The 22,500-nt window shown below is 48.7% G+C and overlaps 1 protein-coding gene across 1 annotated transcript in view; it reads left to right on the plus strand.

The window, feature by feature from the left end:
* The window catches only part of nbas (NBAS subunit of NRZ tethering complex), a 346,091-nt gene that overhangs the window by 81,553 nt on the left and 242,038 nt on the right, over nt 1–22,500 (plus strand). The window contains exon 24 of the mRNA XM_055911766.1: nt 20,506–20,691. Within this exon, the coding sequence (XP_055767741.1) occupies nt 20,506–20,691 (186 nt within the window). The remainder of the gene's footprint in view (nt 1–20,505; nt 20,692–22,500) is intronic.

The raw sequence follows: 22,500 nt of genomic DNA on the forward strand, positions 1-22,500 counted from the left end.
GCCCACCAGATACTCCCTCTAGTCCATGTCTATACCAGGTACTCCCTCTAGCCCATGTCTATACCAGATACTCCCTCTAGCCCATGTCTATACCAGGTACTCCCTCTAGTCCATGTCTATACCAGATACTCCCTCTAGTCCATGTCTATAGCAGGTACTCCCTCTAGTCCATGTCTATACCAGATACTCCCTCTAGTCCATGTCTATACCAGGTACTCCCTCTAGTCCATGTCTATACCAGATACTCCCTCTAGTCCATGTCTATACCAGGTACTCCCTCTAGTCCATGTCTATACCAGATACTCCCTCTAGTCCAGGTCTATACCAGGTACTCCCTCTAGCCCACCAGATACTCCCTCTAGCCCACCAGATACTCCCTCTAGTCCATGTCTATACCAGGTACTCCCTCTAGTCCATGTCTATACCAGGTACTCCCTCTAGTCCATGTCTATACCAGGTACTCCCTCTAGTCCACCAGGTACTCCCTCTAGTCCATGTCTATACCAGGTACTCCCTCTAGTCCATGTCTATACCAGGTACTCCCTCTAGTCCATGTCTATACCAGATACTCCCTCTAGTCCATGTCTATACCAGATACTCCCTCTAGTCCATGTCTATACCAGGTACTCCCTCTAGCCCATGTCTATACCAGATACTCCCTCTAGCCCACCAGATACTCCCTCTAGTCCATGTCTATACCAGGTACTCCCTCTAGTCCATGTCTATACCAGATACTCCCTCTAGTCCATGTCTATACCAGGTACTCCCTCTAGTCCATGTCTATACCAGATACTCCCTCAAGTCCATGTCTATACCAGGTACTCCCTCTAGTCCATGTCTATACCAGGTACTCCCTCTAGTCCATGTCTATACCAGATACTCCCTCTAGTCCATGTCTATACCAGATACTCCCTCTAGTCCATGTCTATACCAGGTACTCCCTCTAGTCCATGTCTATACCAGGTACTCCCTCTAGTCCATGTCTATACCAGGTACTCCCTCTAGCCCATGTCTATACCAGGTACTCCCTCTAGTCCATGTCTATACCAGATACTCCCTCTAGTCCATGTCTATACCAGGTACTCCCTCTAGTCCATGTCTATACCAGGTACTCCCTCTAGTCCATGTCTATACCAGATACTCCCTCTAGTCCATGTCTATACCAGATACTCCCTCTAGTCCATGTCTATACCCAGGTACTCCCTCTAGTCCATGTCTATACCAGATACTCCCTCTAGTCCATGTCTATACCAGGTACTCCCTCTAGTCCATGTCTATACCAGGTACTCCCTCTAGTCCATGTCTATACCAGATACTCCCTCTAGCCCATGTCTATACCAGGTACTCCCTCTAGTCCATGTCTATACCAGATACTCCCTCTAGTCCATGTCTGTACCAGGTACTCCCTCTAGTCCAGGTCTATACCAGATACTCCCTCTAGTCCATGTCTATACCAGGTACTCCCTCTAGTCCACTAGATACTCCCTCTAGTCCATGTCTATACCAGATACTCCCTCTAGTCCATGTCTATACCAGGTACTCCCTCTAGTCCATGTCTATACCAGGTACTCCCTCTAGTCCATGTCTATACCAGGTACTCCCTCTAGTCCATGTCTATACCAGATACTCCCTCTAGCCCATGTCTATACCAGGTACTCCCTCTAGTCCATGTCTATACCAGGTACTCCCTCTATACCAGATACTCCCTCTAGTCCATGTCTATACCAAATACTCCCTCTAGCCCATGTCTATACCAGGTACTCCCTCTAGCCCACCAGATACTCCCTCTAGTCCATGTCTATACCAGGTACTCCCTCTAGCCCATGTCTATACCAGATACTCCCTCTAGCCCATGTCTATACCAGGTACTCCCTCTAGCCCATGTCTATACCAGATACTCCCTCTAGTCCATGTCTATACCAGATACTCCCTCTAGTCCATGTCTATACCAGGTACTCCCTCTAGTCCATGTCTATACCAGGTACTCCCTCTAGTCCATGTCTATACCAGGTACTCCCTCTAGCCCATGTCTATACCAGGTACTCCCTCTAGTCCATGTCTATACCAGGTACTCCCTCTAGTCCACCAGATACTCCCTCTAGTCCATGTCTATACCAGGTACTCCCTCTAGTCCATGTCTATACCAGGTACTCCCTCTAGTCCATGTCTATACCAGGTACTCCCTCTAGTCCATGTCTATACCAGGTACTCCCTCTAGTCCATGTCTATACCAGATACTCCCTCTAGTCCATGTCTATACCAGGTACTCCCTCTAGTCCATGTCTATACCAGATACTCCCTCTAGTCCATGTCTATACCAGGTACTCCCTCTAGTCCATGTCTATACCAGATACTCCCTCTAGTCCAGGTCTATACCAGGTACTCCCTCTAGCCCACCAGATACTCCCTCTAGCCCACCAGATACTCCCTCTAGTCCATGTCTATACCAGGTACTCCCTCTAGCCCACCAGATACTCCCTCTAGCCCACCAGATACTCCCTCTAGTCCATGTCTATACCAGGTACTCCCTCTAGCCCACCAGATACTCCCTCTAGTCCATGTCTATACCAGATACTCCCTCTAGTGCATGTCTATACCAGGTACTCCCTCTAGTCCATGTCTATACCAGATACTCCCTCTAGTCCATGTCTATACCAGGTACTCCCTCTAGTCCATGTCTATACCAGATACTCCCTCTAGTCCATGTCTATACCAGATACTCCCTCTAGTCCATGTCTATACCAGGTACTCCCTCTAGTCCACTAGATACTCCCTCTAGTCCATGTCTATACCAGATACTCCCTCTAGTCCATGTCTATACCAGATACTCCCTCTAGTCCATGTCTATACCAAATACTCCCTCTAGCCCATGTCTATACCAGGTACTCCCTCTAGCCCACCAGATACTCCCTCTAGTCCATGTCTATACCAGGTACTCCCTCTAGCCCATGTCTATACCAGATACTCCCTCTAGCCCATGTCTATACCAGGTACTCCCTCTAGTCCATGTCTATACCAGATACTCCCTCTAGTCCATGTCTATAGCAGGTACTCCCTCTAGTCCATGTCTATACCAGATACTCCCTCTAGTCCATGTCTATACCAGGTACTCCCTCTAGTCCATGTCTATACCAGATACTCCCTCTAGTCCATGTCTATACCAGGTACTCCCTCTAGTCCATGTCTATACCAGATACTCCCTCTAGTCCAGGTCTATACCAGGTACTCCCTCTAGCCCACCAGATACTCCCTCTAGCCCACCAGATACTCCCTCTAGTCCATGTCTATACCAGGTACTCCCTCTAGTCCATGTCTATACCAGGTACTCCCTCTAGTCCATGTCTATACCAGGTACTCCCTCTAGTCCACCAGGTACTCCCTCTAGTCCATGTCTATACCAGGTACTCCCTCTAGTCCATGTCTATACCAGGTACTCCCTCTAGTCCATGTCTATACCAGATACTCCCTCTAGTCCATGTCTATACCAGATACTCCCTCTAGTCCATGTCTATACCAGGTACTCCCTCTAGCCCATGTCTATACCAGATACTCCCTCTAGCCCACCAGATACTCCCTCTAGTCCATGTCTATACCAGGTACTCCCTCTAGTCCATGTCTATACCAGATACTCCCTCTAGTCCATGTCTATACCAGGTACTCCCTCTAGTCCATGTCTATACCAGATACTCCCTCAAGTCCATGTCTATACCAGGTACTCCCTCTAGTCCATGTCTATACCAGGTACTCCCTCTAGTCCATGTCTATACCAGATACTCCCTCTAGTCCATGTCTATACCAGATACTCCCTCTAGTCCATGTCTATACCAGGTACTCCCTCTAGTCCATGTCTATACCAGGTACTCCCTCTAGTCCATGTCTATACCAGGTACTCCCTCTAGCCCATGTCTATACCAGGTACTCCCTCTAGTCCATGTCTATACCAGATACTCCCTCTAGTCCATGTCTATACCAGGTACTCCCTCTAGTCCATGTCTATACCAGGTACTCCCTCTAGTCCATGTCTATACCAGATACTCCCTCTAGTCCATGTCTATACCAGATACTCCCTCTAGTCCATGTCTATACCCAGGTACTCCCTCTAGTCCATGTCTATACCAGATACTCCCTCTAGTCCATGTCTATACCAGGTACTCCCTCTAGTCCATGTCTATACCAGGTACTCCCTCTAGTCCATGTCTATACCAGATACTCCCTCTAGCCCATGTCTATACCAGGTACTCCCTCTAGTCCATGTCTATACCAGATACTCCCTCTAGTCCATGTCTGTACCAGGTACTCCCTCTAGTCCAGGTCTATACCAGATACTCCCTCTAGTCCATGTCTATACCAGGTACTCCCTCTAGTCCACTAGATACTCCCTCTAGTCCATGTCTATACCAGATACTCCCTCTAGTCCATGTCTATACCAGGTACTCCCTCTAGTCCATGTCTATACCAGGTACTCCCTCTAGTCCATGTCTATACCAGGTACTCCCTCTAGTCCATGTCTATACCAGATACTCCCTCTAGCCCATGTCTATACCAGGTACTCCCTCTAGTCCATGTCTATACCAGGTACTCCCTCTATACCAGATACTCCCTCTAGTCCATGTCTATACCAAATACTCCCTCTAGCCCATGTCTATACCAGGTACTCCCTCTAGCCCACCAGATACTCCCTCTAGTCCATGTCTATACCAGGTACTCCCTCTAGCCCATGTCTATACCAGATACTCCCTCTAGCCCATGTCTATACCAGGTACTCCCTCTAGTCCATGTCTATACCAGATACTCCCTCTAGTCCATGTCTATACCAGGTACTCCCTCTAGTCCATGTCTATACCAGATACTCCCTCTAGTCCATGTCTATACCAGGTACTCCCTCTAGCCCATGTCTATACCAGATACTCCCTCTAGCCCATGTCTATACCAGGTACTCCCTCTAGTCCATGTCTATACCAGATACTCCCTCTAGTCCATGTCTATACCAGGTACTCCCTCTAGTCCATGTCTATACCAGATACTCCCTCTAGTCCATGTCTATACCAGGTACTCCCTCTAGCCCATGTCTATACCAGATACTCCCTCTAGTCCATGTCTATACCAGGTACTCCCTCTAGTCCATGTCTATACCAGATACTCCCTCTAGTCCATGTCTATACCAGGTACTCCCTCTAGTCCATGTCTATACCAGATACTCCCTCTAGTCCAGGTCTATACCAGGTACTCCCTCTAGCCCACCAGATACTCCCTCTAGCCCACCAGATACTCCCTCTAGTCCATGTCTATACCAGGTACTCCCTCTAGTCCATGTCTATACCAGATACTCCCTCTAGTCCATGTCTATACCAGGTACTCCCTCTAGTCCACTAGATACTCCCTCTAGTCCATGTCTATACCAGATACTCCCTCTAGTCCATGTCTATACCAGATACTCCCTCTAGTCCATGTCTATACCAGATACTCCCTCTAGTCCATGTCTATACCAGGTACTCCCTCTAGTCCATGTCTATACCAGGTACTCCCTCTAGTCCATGTCTATACCAGGTACTCCCTCTAGTCCATGTCTATACCAGATACTCCCTCTAGTCCATGTCTATACCAGATACTCCCTCTAGTCCATGTCTATACCAAATACTCCCTCTAGCCCATGTCTATACCAGGTACTCCCTCTAGCCCATGTCTATACCAGGTACTCCCTCTAGTCCATGTCTATACCAGATACTCCCTCTAGTCCATGTCTATACCAGGTACTCCCTCTAGTCCATGTCTATACCAGGTACTCCCTCTAGTCCATGTCTATAGCAGGTACTCCCTCTAGTCCATGTCTATACCAGATACTCCCTCTAGTCCATGTCTATACCAGGTACTCCCTCTAGTCCATGTCTATACCAGATACTCCCTCTAGTCCATGTCTATACCAGGTACTCCCTCTAGTCCATGTCTATACCAGATACTCCCTCTAGTCCAGGTCTATACCAGGTACTCCCTCTAGCCCACCAGATACTCCCTCTAGCCCACCAGATACTCCCTCTAGTCCATGTCTATACCAGGTACTCCCTCTAGTCCATGTCTATACCAGGTACTCCCTCTAGTCCATGTCTATACCAGGTACTCCCTCTAGTCCACCAGGTACTCCCTCTAGTCCATGTCTATACCAGGTACTCCCTCTAGTCCATGTCTATACCAGGTACTCCCTCTAGTCCATGTCTATACCAGATACTCCCTCTAGTCCATGTCTATACCAGATACTCCCTCTAGTCCATGTCTATACCAGGTACTCCCTCTAGCCCATGTCTATACCAGATACTCCCTCTAGCCCACCAGATACTCCCTCTAGCCCATGTCTATACCAGGTACTCCCTCTAGCCCATGTCTATACCAGGTACTCCCTCTAGTCCATGTCTATACCAGATACTCCCTCTAGTCCATGTCTATACCAGGTACTCCCTCTAGTCCATGTCTATACCAGGTACTCCCTCTAGTCCATGTCTATAGCAGGTACTCCCTCTAGTCCATGTCTATACCAGATACTCCCTCTAGTCCATGTCTATACCAGGTACTCCCTCTAGTCCATGTCTATACCAGATACTCCCTCTAGTCCATGTCTATACCAGGTACTCCCTCTAGTCCATGTCTATACCAGATACTCCCTCTAGTCCAGGTCTATACCAGGTACTCCCTCTAGCCCACCAGATACTCCCTCTAGCCCACCAGATACTCCCTCTAGTCCATGTCTATACCAGGTACTCCCTCTAGTCCATGTCTATACCAGGTACTCCCTCTAGTCCATGTCTATACCAGGTACTCCCTCTAGTCCACCAGGTACTCCCTCTAGTCCATGTCTATACCAGGTACTCCCTCTAGTCCATGTCTATACCAGGTACTCCCTCTAGTCCATGTCTATACCAGATACTCCCTCTAGTCCATGTCTATACCAGATACTCCCTCTAGTCCATGTCTATACCAGGTACTCCCTCTAGCCCATGTCTATACCAGATACTCCCTCTAGCCCACCAGATACTCCCTCTAGTCCATGTCTATACCAGGTACTCCCTCTAGTCCATGTCTATACCAGATACTCCCTCTAGTCCATGTCTATACCAGGTACTCCCTCTAGTCCATGTCTATACCAGATACTCCCTCAAGTCCATGTCTATACCAGGTACTCCCTCTAGTCCATGTCTATACCAGGTACTCCCTCTAGTCCATGTCTATACCAGATACTCCCTCTAGTCCATGTCTATACCAGATACTCCCTCTAGTCCATGTCTATACCAGGTACTCCCTCTAGTCCATGTCTATACCAGGTACTCCCTCTAGTCCATGTCTATACCAGGTACTCCCTCTAGCCCATGTCTATACCAGGTACTCCCTCTAGTCCATGTCTATACCAGATACTCCCTCTAGTCCATGTCTATACCAGGTACTCCCTCTAGTCCATGTCTATACCAGGTACTCCCTCTAGTCCATGTCTATACCAGATACTCCCTCTAGTCCATGTCTATACCAGATACTCCCTCTAGTCCATGTCTATACCCAGGTACTCCCTCTAGTCCATGTCTATACCAGATACTCCCTCTAGTCCATGTCTATACCAGGTACTCCCTCTAGTCCATGTCTATACCAGGTACTCCCTCTAGTCCATGTCTATACCAGATACTCCCTCTAGCCCATGTCTATACCAGGTACTCCCTCTAGTCCATGTCTATACCAGATACTCCCTCTAGTCCATGTCTGTACCAGGTACTCCCTCTAGTCCAGGTCTATACCAGATACTCCCTCTAGTCCATGTCTATACCAGGTACTCCCTCTAGTCCACTAGATACTCCCTCTAGTCCATGTCTATACCAGATACTCCCTCTAGTCCATGTCTATACCAGGTACTCCCTCTAGTCCATGTCTATACCAGGTACTCCCTCTAGTCCATGTCTATACCAGGTACTCCCTCTAGTCCATGTCTATACCAGATACTCCCTCTAGCCCATGTCTATACCAGGTACTCCCTCTAGTCCATGTCTATACCAGGTACTCCCTCTATACCAGATACTCCCTCTAGTCCATGTCTATACCAAATACTCCCTCTAGCCCATGTCTATACCAGGTACTCCCTCTAGCCCACCAGATACTCCCTCTAGTCCATGTCTATACCAGGTACTCCCTCTAGCCCATGTCTATACCAGATACTCCCTCTAGCCCATGTCTATACCAGGTACTCCCTCTAGCCCATGTCTATACCAGATACTCCCTCTAGTCCATGTCTATACCAGATACTCCCTCTAGTCCATGTCTATACCAGGTACTCCCTCTAGTCCATGTCTATACCAGGTACTCCCTCTAGTCCATGTCTATACCAGGTACTCCCTCTAGCCCATGTCTATACCAGGTACTCCCTCTAGTCCATGTCTATACCAGGTACTCCCTCTAGTCCACCAGATACTCCCTCTAGTCCATGTCTATACCAGGTACTCCCTCTAGTCCATGTCTATACCAGGTACTCCCTCTAGTCCATGTCTATACCAGGTACTCCCTCTAGTCCATGTCTATACCAGGTACTCCCTCTAGTCCATGTCTATACCAGATACTCCCTCTAGTCCATGTCTATACCAGGTACTCCCTCTAGTCCATGTCTATACCAGATACTCCCTCTAGTCCATGTCTATACCAGGTACTCCCTCTAGTCCATGTCTATACCAGATACTCCCTCTAGTCCAGGTCTATACCAGGTACTCCCTCTAGCCCACCAGATACTCCCTCTAGCCCACCAGATACTCCCTCTAGTCCATGTCTATACCAGGTACTCCCTCTAGCCCACCAGATACTCCCTCTAGCCCACCAGATACTCCCTCTAGTCCATGTCTATACCAGGTACTCCCTCTAGCCCACCAGATACTCCCTCTAGTCCATGTCTATACCAGATACTCCCTCTAGTCCATGTCTATACCAGGTACTCCCTCTAGTCCATGTCTATACCAGATACTCCCTCTAGTCCATGTCTATACCAGGTACTCCCTCTAGTCCATGTCTATACCAGATACTCCCTCTAGTCCATGTCTATACCAGATACTCCCTCTAGTCCATGTCTATACCAGGTACTCCCTCTAGTCCACTAGATACTCCCTCTAGTCCATGTCTATACCAGATACTCCCTCTAGTCCATGTCTATACCAGATACTCCCTCTAGTCCATGTCTATACCAAATACTCCCTCTAGCCCATGTCTATACCAGGTACTCCCTCTAGCCCACCAGATACTCCCTCTAGTCCATGTCTATACCAGGTACTCCCTCTAGCCCATGTCTATACCAGATACTCCCTCTAGCCCATGTCTATACCAGGTACTCCCTCTAGTCCATGTCTATACCAGATACTCCCTCTAGTCCATGTCTATAGCAGGTACTCCCTCTAGTCCATGTCTATACCAGATACTCCCTCTAGTCCATGTCTATACCAGGTACTCCCTCTAGTCCATGTCTATACCAGATACTCCCTCTAGTCCATGTCTATACCAGGTACTCCCTCTAGTCCATGTCTATACCAGATACTCCCTCTAGTCCAGGTCTATACCAGGTACTCCCTCTAGCCCACCAGATACTCCCTCTAGCCCACCAGATACTCCCTCTAGTCCATGTCTATACCAGGTACTCCCTCTAGTCCATGTCTATACCAGGTACTCCCTCTAGTCCATGTCTATACCAGGTACTCCCTCTAGTCCACCAGGTACTCCCTCTAGTCCATGTCTATACCAGGTACTCCCTCTAGTCCATGTCTATACCAGGTACTCCCTCTAGTCCATGTCTATACCAGATACTCCCTCTAGTCCATGTCTATACCAGATACTCCCTCTAGTCCATGTCTATACCAGGTACTCCCTCTAGCCCATGTCTATACCAGATACTCCCTCTAGCCCACCAGATACTCCCTCTAGTCCATGTCTATACCAGGTACTCCCTCTAGTCCATGTCTATACCAGATACTCCCTCTAGTCCATGTCTATACCAGGTACTCCCTCTAGTCCATGTCTATACCAGATACTCCCTCAAGTCCATGTCTATACCAGGTACTCCCTCTAGTCCATGTCTATACCAGGTACTCCCTCTAGTCCATGTCTATACCAGATACTCCCTCTAGTCCATGTCTATACCAGATACTCCCTCTAGTCCATGTCTATACCAGGTACTCCCTCTAGTCCATGTCTATACCAGGTACTCCCTCTAGTCCATGTCTATACCAGGTACTCCCTCTAGCCCATGTCTATACCAGGTACTCCCTCTAGTCCATGTCTATACCAGATACTCCCTCTAGTCCATGTCTATACCAGGTACTCCCTCTAGTCCATGTCTATACCAGGTACTCCCTCTAGTCCATGTCTATACCAGATACTCCCTCTAGTCCATGTCTATACCAGATACTCCCTCTAGTCCATGTCTATACCCAGGTACTCCCTCTAGTCCATGTCTATACCAGATACTCCCTCTAGTCCATGTCTATACCAGGTACTCCCTCTAGTCCATGTCTATACCAGGTACTCCCTCTAGTCCATGTCTATACCAGATACTCCCTCTAGCCCATGTCTATACCAGGTACTCCCTCTAGTCCATGTCTATACCAGATACTCCCTCTAGTCCATGTCTGTACCAGGTACTCCCTCTAGTCCAGGTCTATACCAGATACTCCCTCTAGTCCATGTCTATACCAGGTACTCCCTCTAGTCCACTAGATACTCCCTCTAGTCCATGTCTATACCAGATACTCCCTCTAGTCCATGTCTATACCAGGTACTCCCTCTAGTCCATGTCTATACCAGGTACTCCCTCTAGTCCATGTCTATACCAGGTACTCCCTCTAGTCCATGTCTATACCAGATACTCCCTCTAGCCCATGTCTATACCAGGTACTCCCTCTAGTCCATGTCTATACCAGGTACTCCCTCTATACCAGATACTCCCTCTAGTCCATGTCTATACCAAATACTCCCTCTAGCCCATGTCTATACCAGGTACTCCCTCTAGCCCACCAGATACTCCCTCTAGTCCATGTCTATACCAGGTACTCCCTCTAGCCCATGTCTATACCAGATACTCCCTCTAGCCCATGTCTATACCAGGTACTCCCTCTAGTCCATGTCTATACCAGATACTCCCTCTAGTCCATGTCTATACCAGGTACTCCCTCTAGTCCATGTCTATACCAGATACTCCCTCTAGTCCATGTCTATACCAGGTACTCCCTCTAGCCCATGTCTATACCAGATACTCCCTCTAGCCCATGTCTATACCAGGTACTCCCTCTAGTCCATGTCTATACCAGATACTCCCTCTAGTCCATGTCTATACCAGGTACTCCCTCTAGTCCATGTCTATACCAGATACTCCCTCTAGTCCATGTCTATACCAGGTACTCCCTCTAGCCCATGTCTATACCAGATACTCCCTCTAGTCCATGTCTATACCAGGTACTCCCTCTAGTCCATGTCTATACCAGATACTCCCTCTAGTCCATGTCTATACCAGGTACTCCCTCTAGTCCATGTCTATACCAGATACTCCCTCTAGTCCAGGTCTATACCAGGTACTCCCTCTAGCCCACCAGATACTCCCTCTAGCCCACCAGATACTCCCTCTAGTCCATGTCTATACCAGGTACTCCCTCTAGTCCATGTCTATACCAGATACTCCCTCTAGTCCATGTCTATACCAGGTACTCCCTCTAGTCCACTAGATACTCCCTCTAGTCCATGTCTATACCAGATACTCCCTCTAGTCCATGTCTATACCAGATACTCCCTCTAGTCCATGTCTATACCAGATACTCCCTCTAGTCCATGTCTATACCAGGTACTCCCTCTAGTCCATGTCTATACCAGGTACTCCCTCTAGTCCATGTCTATACCAGATACTCCCTCTAGTCCATGTCTATACCAGATACTCCCTCTAGTCCATGTCTATACCAAATACTCCCTCTAGCCCATGTCTATACCAGGTACTCCCTCTAGCCCATGTCTATACCAGGTACTCCCTCTAGTCCATGTCTATACCAGATACTCCCTCTAGTCCATGTCTATACCAGGTACTCCCTCTAGTCCATGTCTATACCAGGTACTCCCTCTAGTCCATGTCTATACCAGGTACTCCCTCTAGTCCATGTCTATACCAGGTACTCCCTCTAGTCCATGTCTATACCAGGTACTCCCTCTAGTCCATGTCTATACCAGGTACTCCCTCTAGCCCACCAGATACTCCCTCTAGTCCATGTCTATACCAGATACTCCCTCTAGTCCATGTCTATACCAGGTACTCCCTCTAGCCCATGTCTATACCAGGTACTCCCTCTAGTCCATGTCTATACCAGATACTCCCTCTAGCCCACCAGGTACTCCCTCTAGTCCATGTCTTTACCAGATACTCCCTCTAGCCCACCAGATACTCCCTCTAGTCCATGTCTATACCAGATACTCCCTCTAGCCCACCAGGTACTCCCTCTAGTCCATGTCTATACCAGATACTCCCTCTAGCCCACCAGGTACTCCCTCTAGTCCATGTCTATACCAGGTACTCCCTCTAGTCCATGTCTATACCAGGTACTCCCTCTAGCCCATGTCTATACCAGGTACTCCCTCTAGTCCATGTCTATACCAGGTACTCCCTCTAGTCCATGTCTATACCAGATACTCCCTCTAGTCCATGTCTATACCAGGTACTCCCTCTAGTCCATGTCTATACCAGATACTCCCTCTAGTCCATGTCTATACCAGATACTCCCTCTAGCCCACCAGATACTCCCTCTAGCCCATGTCTATACCAGGTACTCCCTCTAGTCCATGTCTATACCAGGTACTCCCTCTAGTCCATGTCTATACCAGGTACTCCCTCTAGTCCATGTCTATACCAGGTACTCCCTCTAGTCCATGTCTATACCAGATACTCCCTCTAGTCCATGTCTATACATGGTACTCCCTCTAGCCCATGTCTATACCAGGTACTCCCTCTAGTCCATGTCTATACCAGATACCCCCTCTAGCCCATGTCTATACCAGATACTCCCTCTAGTCCATGTCTATACCAGATACTCCCTCTAGTCCATGTCTATACCAGATACTCCCTCTAGTCCATGTCTATACCAGATACTCCCTCTAGTCCATGTCTATACCAGATACTCCCTCTAGCCCATGTCTATACCAGGTACTCCCTCTATACCAGATACTCCCTCTAGTCCATGTCTATACCAGGTACTCCCTCTAGTCCATGTCTATACCAGATACTCCCTCTAGTCCATGTCTATACCAGGTACTCCCTCTAGTCCATGTCTATACCAGGTACTCCCTCTAGTCCATGTCTATACCAGATACTCCCTCTAGTCCATGTCTATACCAGGTACTCCCTCTAGTCCATGTCTATACCAGGTACTCCCTCTAGTCCATGTCTATACCAGATACTCCCTCTAGCCCACCAGATACTCCCTCTAGTCCATGTCTATACCAGATACTCCCTCTAGTCCATGTCTATACCAGGTACTCCCTCTAGTCCATGTCTATACCAGGTACTCCCTCTAGTCCATGTCTATACCAGATACTCCCTCTAGTCCATGTCTATACCAGGTACTCCCTCTAGTCCATGTCTATACCAAATACTCCTTCTAGCCCATGTCTATACCAGATACTCCCTCTAGTCCATGTCTATACCAGGTACTCCCTCTAGTCCATGTCTATACCAGGTACTCCCTCTAGCCCATGTCTATACCAGATACTCCCTCTAGCCCATGTCTATACCAGGTACTCCCTCTAGTCCATGTCTATACCAGGTACTCCCTCTAGTCCATGTCTATACCAAATACTCCTTCTAGCCCATGTCTATACCAGGTACTCCCTCTAGTCCATGTCTATACCAGGTACTCCCTCTAGTCCATGTCTATACCAGGTACTCCCTCTAGTCCATGTCTATACCAGGTACTCCCTCTAGTCCATGTCTATACCAGGTACTCCCTCTAGTCCAGGTCTATACCAGGTACTCCCTCTAGTCCATGTCTATACCAGATACTCCCTCTAGTCCATGTCTATACCAGATACTCCCTCTAGTCCATGTCTATACCAGGTACTCCCTCTAGCCCATGTCTATACCAGGTACTCCCTCTAGTCCATGTCTATACCAGATACTCCCTCTAGTCCATGTCTATACCAGGTACTCCCTTTAGTCCATGTCTATACCAGGTACTCCCTCTAGTCCATGTCTATACCAGGTACTCCCTCTAGTCCATGTCTATACCAGGTACTCCCTCTAGTCCATGTCTATACCAGATACCCCCTCTAGCCCATGTCTATACCAGGTACTCCCTCTAGTCCATGTCTATACCAGATACTCCCTCTAGCCCATGTCTATACCAGGTACTCCCTCTAGCCCATGTCTATACCAGATACTCCCTCTAGTCCATGTCTATACCAGATACTCCCTCTAGTCCATGTCTATACCAGATACTCCCTCTGTTCCAGGTCTATACCAGGTACTCCCTCTAGTCCATGTCTATACCAGGTACTCCCTCTATACCAGATACTCCCTCTAGTCCATGTCTATACCAAATACTCCCTCTAGCCCATGTCTATACCAGGTACTCCCTCTAGCCCACCAGATACTCCCTCTAGTCCATGTCTATACCAGGTACTCCCTCTAGCCCATGTCTATACCAGATACTCCCTCTAGCCCATGTCTATACCAGGTACTCCCTCTAGTCCATGTCTATACCAGATACTCCCTCTAGTCCATGTCTATACCAGGTACTCCCTCTAGTCCATGTCTATACCAGATACTCCCTCTAGTCCATGTCTATACCAGGTACTCCCTCTAGCCCATGTCTATACCAGATACTCCCTCTAGCCCATGTCTATACCAGGTACTCCCTCTAGTCCATGTCTATACCAGATACTCCCTCTAGTCCATGTCTATACCAGGTACTCCCTCTAGTCCATGTCTATACCAGATACTCCCTCTAGTCCATGTCTATACCAGGTACTCCCTCTAGCCCATGTCTATACCAGATACTCCCTCTAGTCCATGTCTATACCAGGTACTCCCTCTAGTCCATGTCTATACCAGATACTCCCTCTAGTCCATGTCTATACCAGGTACTCCCTCTAGTCCATGTCTATACCAGATACTCCCTCTAGTCCAGGTCTATACCAGGTACTCCCTCTAGCCCACCAGATACTCCCTCTAGCCCACCAGATACTCCCTCTAGTCCATGTCTATACCAGGTACTCCCTCTAGTCCATGTCTATACCAGATACTCCCTCTAGTCCATGTCTATACCAGGTACTCCCTCTAGTCCACTAGATACTCCCTCTAGTCCATGTCTATACCAGATACTCCCTCTAGTCCATGTCTATACCAGATACTCCCTCTAGTCCATGTCTATACCAGATACTCCCTCTAGTCCATGTCTATACCAGGTACTCCCTCTAGTCCATGTCTATACCAGGTACTCCCTCTAGTCCATGTCTATACCAGATACTCCCTCTAGTCCATGTCTATACCAGATACTCCCTCTAGTCCATGTCTATACCAAATACTCCCTCTAGCCCATGTCTATACCAGGTACTCCCTCTAGCCCATGTCTATACCAGGTACTCCCTCTAGTCCATGTCTATACCAGATACTCCCTCTAGTCCATGTCTATACCAGGTACTCCCTCTAGTCCATGTCTATACCAGGTACTCCCTCTAGTCCATGTCTATACCAGGTACTCCCTCTAGTCCATGTCTATACCAGGTACTCCCTCTAGTCCATGTCTATACCAGGTACTCCCTCTAGTCCATGTCTATACCAGGTACTCCCTCTAGCCCACCAGATACTCCCTCTAGTCCATGTCTATACCAGATACTCCCTCTAGTCCATGTCTATACCAGGTACTCCCTCTAGCCCATGTCTATACCAGGTACTCCCTCTAGTCCATGTCTATACCAGATACTCCCTCTAGCCCACCAGGTACTCCCTCTAGTCCATGTCTTTACCAGATACTCCCTCTAGCCCACCAGATACTCCCTCTAGTCCATGTCTATACCAGATACTCCCTCTAGCCCACCAGGTACTCCCTCTAGTCCATGTCTATACCAGATACTCCCTCTAGCCCACCAGGTACTCCCTCTAGTCCATGTCTATACCAGGTACTCCCTCTAGTCCATGTCTATACCAGGTACTCCCTCTAGCCCATGTCTATACCAGGTACTCCCTCTAGTCCATGTCTATACCAGGTACTCCCTCTAGTCCATGTCTATACCAAATACTCCCTCTAGTCCATGTCTATACCAGGTACTCCCTCTAGTCCATGTCTATACCAGATACTCCCTCTAGTCCATGTCTATACCAGATACTCCCTCTAGCCCACCAGATACTCCCTCTAGCCCATGTCTATACCAGGTACTCCCTCTAGTCCATGTCTATACCAGGTACTCCCTCTAGTCCATGTCTATACCAGGTACTCCCTCTAGTCCATGTCTATACCAGGTACTCCCTCTAGTCCATGTCTATACCAGATACTCCCTCTAGTCCATGTCTATACATGGTACTCCCTCTAGCCCATGTCTATACCAGGTACTCCCTCTAGTCCATGTCTATACCAGATACCCCCTCTAGCCCATGTCTATACCAGATACTCCCTCTAGTCCATGTCTATACCAGATACTCCCTCTAGTCCATGTCTATACCAGATACTCCCTCTAGTCCATGTCTATACCAGATACTCCCTCTAGTCCATGTCTATACCAGATACTCCCTCTAGCCCATGTCTATACCAGGTACTCCCTCTATACCAGATACTCCCTCTAGTCCATGTCTATACCAGGTACTCCCTCTAGTCCATGTCTATACCAGATACTCCCTCTAGTCCATGTCTATACCAGGTACTCCCTCTAGTCCATGTCTATACCAGGTACTCCCTCTAGTCCATGTCTATACCAGATACTCCCTCTAGTCCATGTCTATACCAGGTACTCCCTCTAGTCCATGTCTATACCAGGTACTCCCTCTAGTCCATGTCTATACCAGATACTCCCTCTAGCCCACCAGATACTCCCTCTAGTCCATGTCTATACCAGATACTCCCTCTAGTCCATGTCTATACCAGGTACTCCCTCTAGTCCATGTCTATACCAGGTACTCCCTCTAGTCCATGTCTATACCAGATACTCCCTCTAGTCCATGTCTATACCAGGTACTCCCTCTAGTCCATGTCTATACCAAATACTCCTTCTAGCCCATGTCTATACCAGATACTCCCTCTAGTCCATGTCTATACCAGGTACTCCCTCTAGTCCATGTCTATACCAGGTACTCCCTCTAGCCCATGTCTATACCAGATACTCCCTCTAGCCCATGTCTATACCAGGTACTCCCTCTAGTCCATGTCTATACCAGGTACTCCCTCTAGTCCATGTCTATACCAAATACTCCTTCTAGCCCATGTCTATACCAGGTACTCCCTCTAGTCCATGTCTATACCAGGTACTCCCTCTAGTCCATGTCTATACCAGGTACTCCCTCTAGTCCATGTCTATACCAGGTACTCCCTCTAGTCCATGTCTATACCAGGTACTCCCTCTAGTCCAGGTCTATACCAGGTACTCCCTCTAGTCCATGTCTATACCAGATACTCCCTCTAGTCCATGTCTATACCAGATACTCCCTCTAGTCCATGTCTATACCAGGTACTCCCTCTAGCCCATGTCTATACCAGGTACTCCCTCTAGTCCATGTCTATACCAGATACTCCCTCTAGTCCATGTCTATACCAGGTACTCCCTTTAGTCCATGTCTATACCAGGTACTCCCTCTAGTCCATGTCTATACCAGGTACTCCCTCTAGTCCATGTCTATACCAGGTACTCCCTCTAGTCCATGTCTATACCAGATACCCCCTCTAGCCCATGTCTATACCAGGTACTCCCTCTAGTCCATGTCTATACCAGATACTCCCTCTAGCCCATGTCTATACCAGGTACTCCCTCTAGCCCATGTCTATACCAGATACTCCCTCTAGTCCATGTCTATACCAGATACTCCCTCTAGTCCATGTCTATACCAGATACTCCCTCTGTTCCAGGTCTATACCAGGTACTCCCTCTAGTCCATGTCTATACCAGATACTCCCTCTGTTCCAGGTCTATACCAGGTACTCCCTCTAGTCCATGTCTATACCAGATACTCCCTCTAGTCCATGTCTATACCAGATACTCCCTCTGTTCCAGGTCTATACCAGGTACTCCCTCTAGTCCATGTCTATACCAGATACTCCCTCTAGTCCACTAGATACTCCCTCTAGTCCATGTCTATACCAGATACTCCCTCTAGCCCATGTCTATACCAGATACTCCCTCTAGCCCATGTCTATACCAGATACTCCCTCTAGTCCATGTCTATACCAGATACTCCCTCTAGCCCATGTCTATACCAGATACTCCCTCTAGTCCACCAGATACTCCCTCTAGTCCATGTCTATACCAGATACTCCCTCTAGTCCATGTCTATACCAGGTACTCCCTCTAGTCCATGTCTATACCAGATACTCCCTCTAGTCCATGTCTATACCAGGTACTCCCTCTAGCCCATGTCTATACCAGGTACTCCCTCTAGCCCATGTCTATACCAGATACTCCCTCTAGCCCACCAGGTACTCCCTCTAGTCCATGTCTATACCAGGTACTCCCTCTAGTCCATGTCTATACCAGGTACTCCCTCTAGTCCATGTCTATACCAGGTACTCCTTCTAGCCCATGTCTATACCAGGTACTCCCTCTAGCCCATGTCTATACCAGGTACTCCCTCTAGCCCATGTCTATACCAGATACTCCCTCTAGTCCATGTCTATACCAGATACTCCCTCTAGTCCATGTCTATACCAGATACTCCCTCTAGTCCATGTCTATACCAGGTACTCCCTCTAGCCCATGTCTATACCAGATACTCCCTCTAGTCCATGTCTATACCAGATACTCCCTCTAGTCCATGTCTATACCAGATACTCCCTCTAGTCCATGTCTATACCAGGTACTCCCTCTAGTCCATGTCTATACCAGGTACTCCCTCTAGCCCATGTCTATACCAGATACTCCCTCTAGCCCACCAGGTACTCCCTCTAGTCCATGTCTATACCAGGTACTCCCTCTAGTCCATGTCTATACCAGGTACTCCCTCTAGTCCATGTCTATACCAGGTACTCCTTCTAGCCCATGTCTATACCAGGTACTCCCTCTAGCCCATGTCTATACCAGGTACTCCCTCTAGCCCATGTCTATACCAGATACTCCCTCTAGTCCATGTCCATGTCTATACCAGATACTCCCTCTAGTCCATGTCTATACCAGATACTCCCTCTAGTCCATGTCTATACCAGGTACTCCCTCTAGCCCATGTCTATACCAGATACTCCCTCTAGTCCATGTCTATACCAGATTCTCCCTCTAGTCCATGTCTATACCAGATACTCCCTCTAGTCCATGTCTATACCACATACTCCCTCTAGTCCATGTCTATACCAGATACTCCCTCTAGTCCATGTCTATACCAGGTACTCCCTCTAGCCCATGTCTATACCAGGTACTCCCTCTAGTCCATGTCTATACCAGGTACTCCCTCTAGCCCATGTCTATACCAGATACTCCCTCTAGTCCATGTCTATACCAGATACTCCCTCTAGTCCATGTCTATACCAGATACTCCCTCTAGTCCATCTCTATACCAGATACTCCCTCTAGTCCATGTCTATACCAGATACTCCCTCTAGTCCATGTCTATACCAGGTACTCCCTCTAGTCCATGTCTATACCAGGTACTCCCTCTAGCCCATGTCTATACCAGGTACTCCCTCTAGTCCATGTCTATACCAGGTACTCCCTCTAGTCCATGTCTATACCAGGTACTCCCTCTAGTCCATGTCTATACCAGGTACTCCCTCTAGTCCATGTCTATACCAGATACTCCCTCTAGCCCATGTCTATACCAGATACTCCCTCTAGCCCATGTCTATACCAGGTACTCCCTCTAGCCCACCAGATACTCCCTCTAGTCCATGTCTATACCAGATACTCCCTTTAGTCCATGTCTATACCAGATACTCCCTCTAGTCCATGTCTATACCAGGTACTCCCTCTAGTCCATGTCTATACCAGGTACTCCCTCTAGTCCATGTCTATACCAGGTACTCCCTCTAGTCCATGTCTATACCAGATACTCCCTCTAGTCCATGTCTATACCAGGTACTCCCTCTAGTCCATGTCTATACCAGATACTCCCTCTAGCCCATGTCTATACCAGATACTCCCTCTAGCCCACCAGATACTCCCTCTAGTCCATGTCTATACCAGATACTCCCTCTAGTCCATGTCTATACCAGGTACTCCCTCTAGTCCATGTCTATACCAGGTACTGAATCATAGCTCACTTTAGTGGAATGCTGCCTTTGAGTAACTTCCTGACCATGCAAGTGTTATGTTCTCTGATTGGATGTCCTGTCTGTCCGTCAGGTGGACTGTGCACTGTCATTGGTGCGTCTGGGGAAGGAGCGGGATATCCCGGGGTTGGAGCGGCTGTGTGATGACCTGGTAACCATGGAGACGTTGGTGTACGAGACGGCGTGCGAGCTCAGCCTGACACTAAGAGACTTGCAGCAGCTCAGTGACATCGACAAGCTCCGCCTCCTCATGAAGAACGTATGTACATGCCGTGTGTGTGTGTGTGTGTGTTGTGTGTGTGTGTCCAGTCTTTGAGTAGGAGACTTCTAAATGGTTTCCGACTCCTGGTACCCAAATCAACCTCTAGACACTAGACTGGATCAACCTCTGGCCCCTAGACACTAGACTGGATCAACCTCTGGCCCCTAGACACTAGACTGGAACAACCTCTGGCCCCTAGACCCTAGACTGGATCAACCTCTGGCCCCTAGACCCTAGACTGGCTCAACCTCTGGCCCCTAGACACTAGACTGGATCAACCTCTGGCCCCTAGCCCCTAGACTGGATCAACCTCTGGCCCCTAGACACTAGACTGGAACAACCTCTAGCCCCTAGACACTAGACTGGATCAACCTCTGGCCCCTAGCCCCTAGACTGGATCAACCTCTGGCCCCTAGACACTAGACTGGATCAACCTCTGGCCCCTAGACACTAGACTGGATCAACCTCTGGCTCCTAGACACTAGACTGGATCAACCTCTGGCCCCTAGACACTAGACTGGATCAACCTCTGGCCCCTAGACACTAGACTGGATCAACCTCTGGACACTAGACTGGATCAACCTCTGGCCCCTAGACACTAGACTGGATCAACCTCTGGCCCCTAGCCCCTAGACTGGATCAACCTCTGGCCCCTAGACACTAGACTGGAACAACCTCTAGCCCCTAGACACTAGACTGGATCAACCTCTGGCCCCTAGCCCCTAGACTGGATCAACCTCTGGCCCCTAGACACTAGACTGGATCAACCTCTGGCCCCTAGACACTAGACTGGATCAACCTCTGGCTCCTAGACACTAGACTGGATCAACCTCTGGCCCCTAGACACTAGACTGGATCAACCTCTGGCCCCTAGACACTAGACTGGATCAACCTCTGGACACTAGACTGGATCAACCTCTGGCTCCTAGACCCTAGACTGGATCAACCTCTGGCCCCTAGACACTAGACTGGATCAACCTCTGGCCCCTAGACACTAGACTGGATCAACCTCTGGCTCCTAGACCCTAGACTGGATCAACCTCTGGCCCCTAGACCCTAGACTAGATCAACCTCTGGCCCCTAGACACTAGACTGGATCAACCTCTGGCCCCTAGACACTAGACTGGATCAACCTCTGGCCCCTAGACACTAGACTGGCTCAACCTCTGGCTCCTAGACCCTAGACTGGATCAACCTCTGGCCCCTAGACACTAGACTGGATCAACCTCTGGCCCCTAGACACTAGACTGGATCAACCTCTAGCCCCTAGACACTAGACTGGCTCAACCTCTGGCCCCTAGACACTAGACTGGGTCAACCTCTGGCCCCTAGACACTAGACTGGATCAACCTCTAGACCCTAGACTGGATCAACCTCTGGCCCCTAGACACTAGACTGGAACAACCTCTAGCCCCTAGACTGGATCAACCTCTGGCCCCTAGCCCCTAGACTGGATCAACCTCTGGCCCCTAGACCCTAGACTAGATCAACCTCTGGCCCCTAGACACTAGACTGGATCAACCTCTGGCCCCTAGACACTAGACTGGCTCAACCTCTGGCTCCTAGACCCTAGACTGGATCAACCTCTGGCCCCTAGACCCTAGACTGGATCAACCTCTGGCCCCTAGACACTAGACTGGATCAACCTCTGGCCCCTAGACACTAGACTGGATCAACCTCTGGACACTAGACTGGATCAACCTCTGGCCCCTAGACACTAGCCTGGCTCAACCTCTGGCCCCTAGACACTAGACTGGATCAACCTCTGGCCCCTAGACACTAGACTGGATCAACCTCTGGACACTA

The sequence above is a fragment of the Salvelinus fontinalis genome, unplaced genomic scaffold, assembly GCF_029448725.1.
Source record: "Salvelinus fontinalis isolate EN_2023a unplaced genomic scaffold, ASM2944872v1 scaffold_0091, whole genome shotgun sequence".
Lineage (NCBI taxonomy): Eukaryota > Metazoa > Chordata > Actinopteri > Salmoniformes > Salmonidae > Salvelinus > Salvelinus fontinalis.